General features: G+C 64.3%; 1 protein-coding gene across 1 annotated transcript; it reads right to left on the reverse strand.

Moving 5' to 3' along the window:
• Positions 1 to 462: 462 nt before the first annotated feature.
• On the reverse strand, positions 463 to 1,107 carry EMIHUDRAFT_318063 (alpha-tubulin; the record flags this gene model as incomplete). Its single annotated transcript, XM_005756029.1, has 1 exon — positions 463 to 1,107. One exon carries the CDS (start codon positions 1,105 to 1,107, stop codon positions 463 to 465), a length of 645 nt encoding a protein of 214 aa, XP_005756086.1.
• Between the last annotated feature and the right edge of the window lie 34 nt (positions 1,108 to 1,141).

Genomic DNA, 1,141 nt, shown 5'->3' on the forward strand with positions numbered 1-1,141 from the left:
CCTTTGCCATGAGCGCCGCTGCGGCAGGCCGGCATGCAGCGCGGCGGACGGTAAGGTAAAACGATTAGTTTAGTGAGAACCGGGCGAGAATTCGTTCTATTTCACTCTGCCCCCCTGGTCGAACCTGTCTAGCTGCCTCTGAGCTCTGTCCGGACGCACGTCGCGCACGTGTCGAGTCACGCTCGCGGACCGGTCGCCCGCTCCTCTCCCGGGTGCCCGGGGCGCGGCGCGCGGGGATCTCGTGACCACTCGCCGTCGCCCGCGGCCCGGCACCACGCCGCGCGCGTGATAGACGAAACGACTCTGAAACCGGTAACCGCGAAAAGAATTCGGCGCGCGCACACATCAAAAGCTGCGCGCACACATCAAAAGCTTCCCCCCACACGCAGACTGACAATCTTTCCGACATACGCGTACTCGCCGAGCAGTGCAGACCCGGCCATGACGCACCCGTGTGCGCGCCTAGTACTCCTCCCCCTCCTCCTCGCCCTCGCCCTCGGCCGACTCTGCGCCGACCTCCTCGTAGTCCTTCTCGAGGGCGGCCATGTCCTCGCGCGCCTCGGAGAACTCGCCCTCCTCCATGCCCTCGCCGACGTACCAGTGCACGAAGGCGCGCTTGGCGTACATCAGGTCGAACTTGTGGTCGATGCGGGAGTAGAGCTCGGCGATGCACGTCGAGTTAGACATCATCGTGACGGCGCGCATCACCTTGGCGAGGTCGCCGCCCGGCACGACCGTGGGAGGCTGGTAGTTGATGCCACACTTGAAGCCGGTCGGGCACCAGTCCACGAACTGGATCGTCCGCTTCGTCTTGATGGTGGCGATCGCCGAGTTGACGTCCTTGGGCACCACGTCGCCACGGTACATGAGGCAACACGCCATGTACTTGCCGTGGCGTGGGTCGACCTTGATGAGCATCGAGGCGGGCTCGAACACGGCGTTGGTGATCTCGGAGACGGAGAGCTGCTCGTGGTACGCCTTCTCGGCCGAGATGATGGGCGCGAAGGAGGCGATGGCCAGGTGGATCCGCGGGTACGGCACCAGGTTCGTCTGGAACTCGGTCAGGTCGACGTTGAGCGCGCCGTCGAAGCGGAGCGAGGCGGTCATCGACGAGAAGAGTTATCGGTTCGTTTGTCTTGAT

The sequence above is a fragment of the Emiliania huxleyi genome, assembly GCF_000372725.1.
Source record: "Emiliania huxleyi CCMP1516 unplaced genomic scaffold EMIHUscaffold_9949, whole genome shotgun sequence".
Classification (NCBI taxonomy): domain Eukaryota; phylum Haptophyta; order Isochrysidales; family Noelaerhabdaceae; genus Emiliania; species Emiliania huxleyi.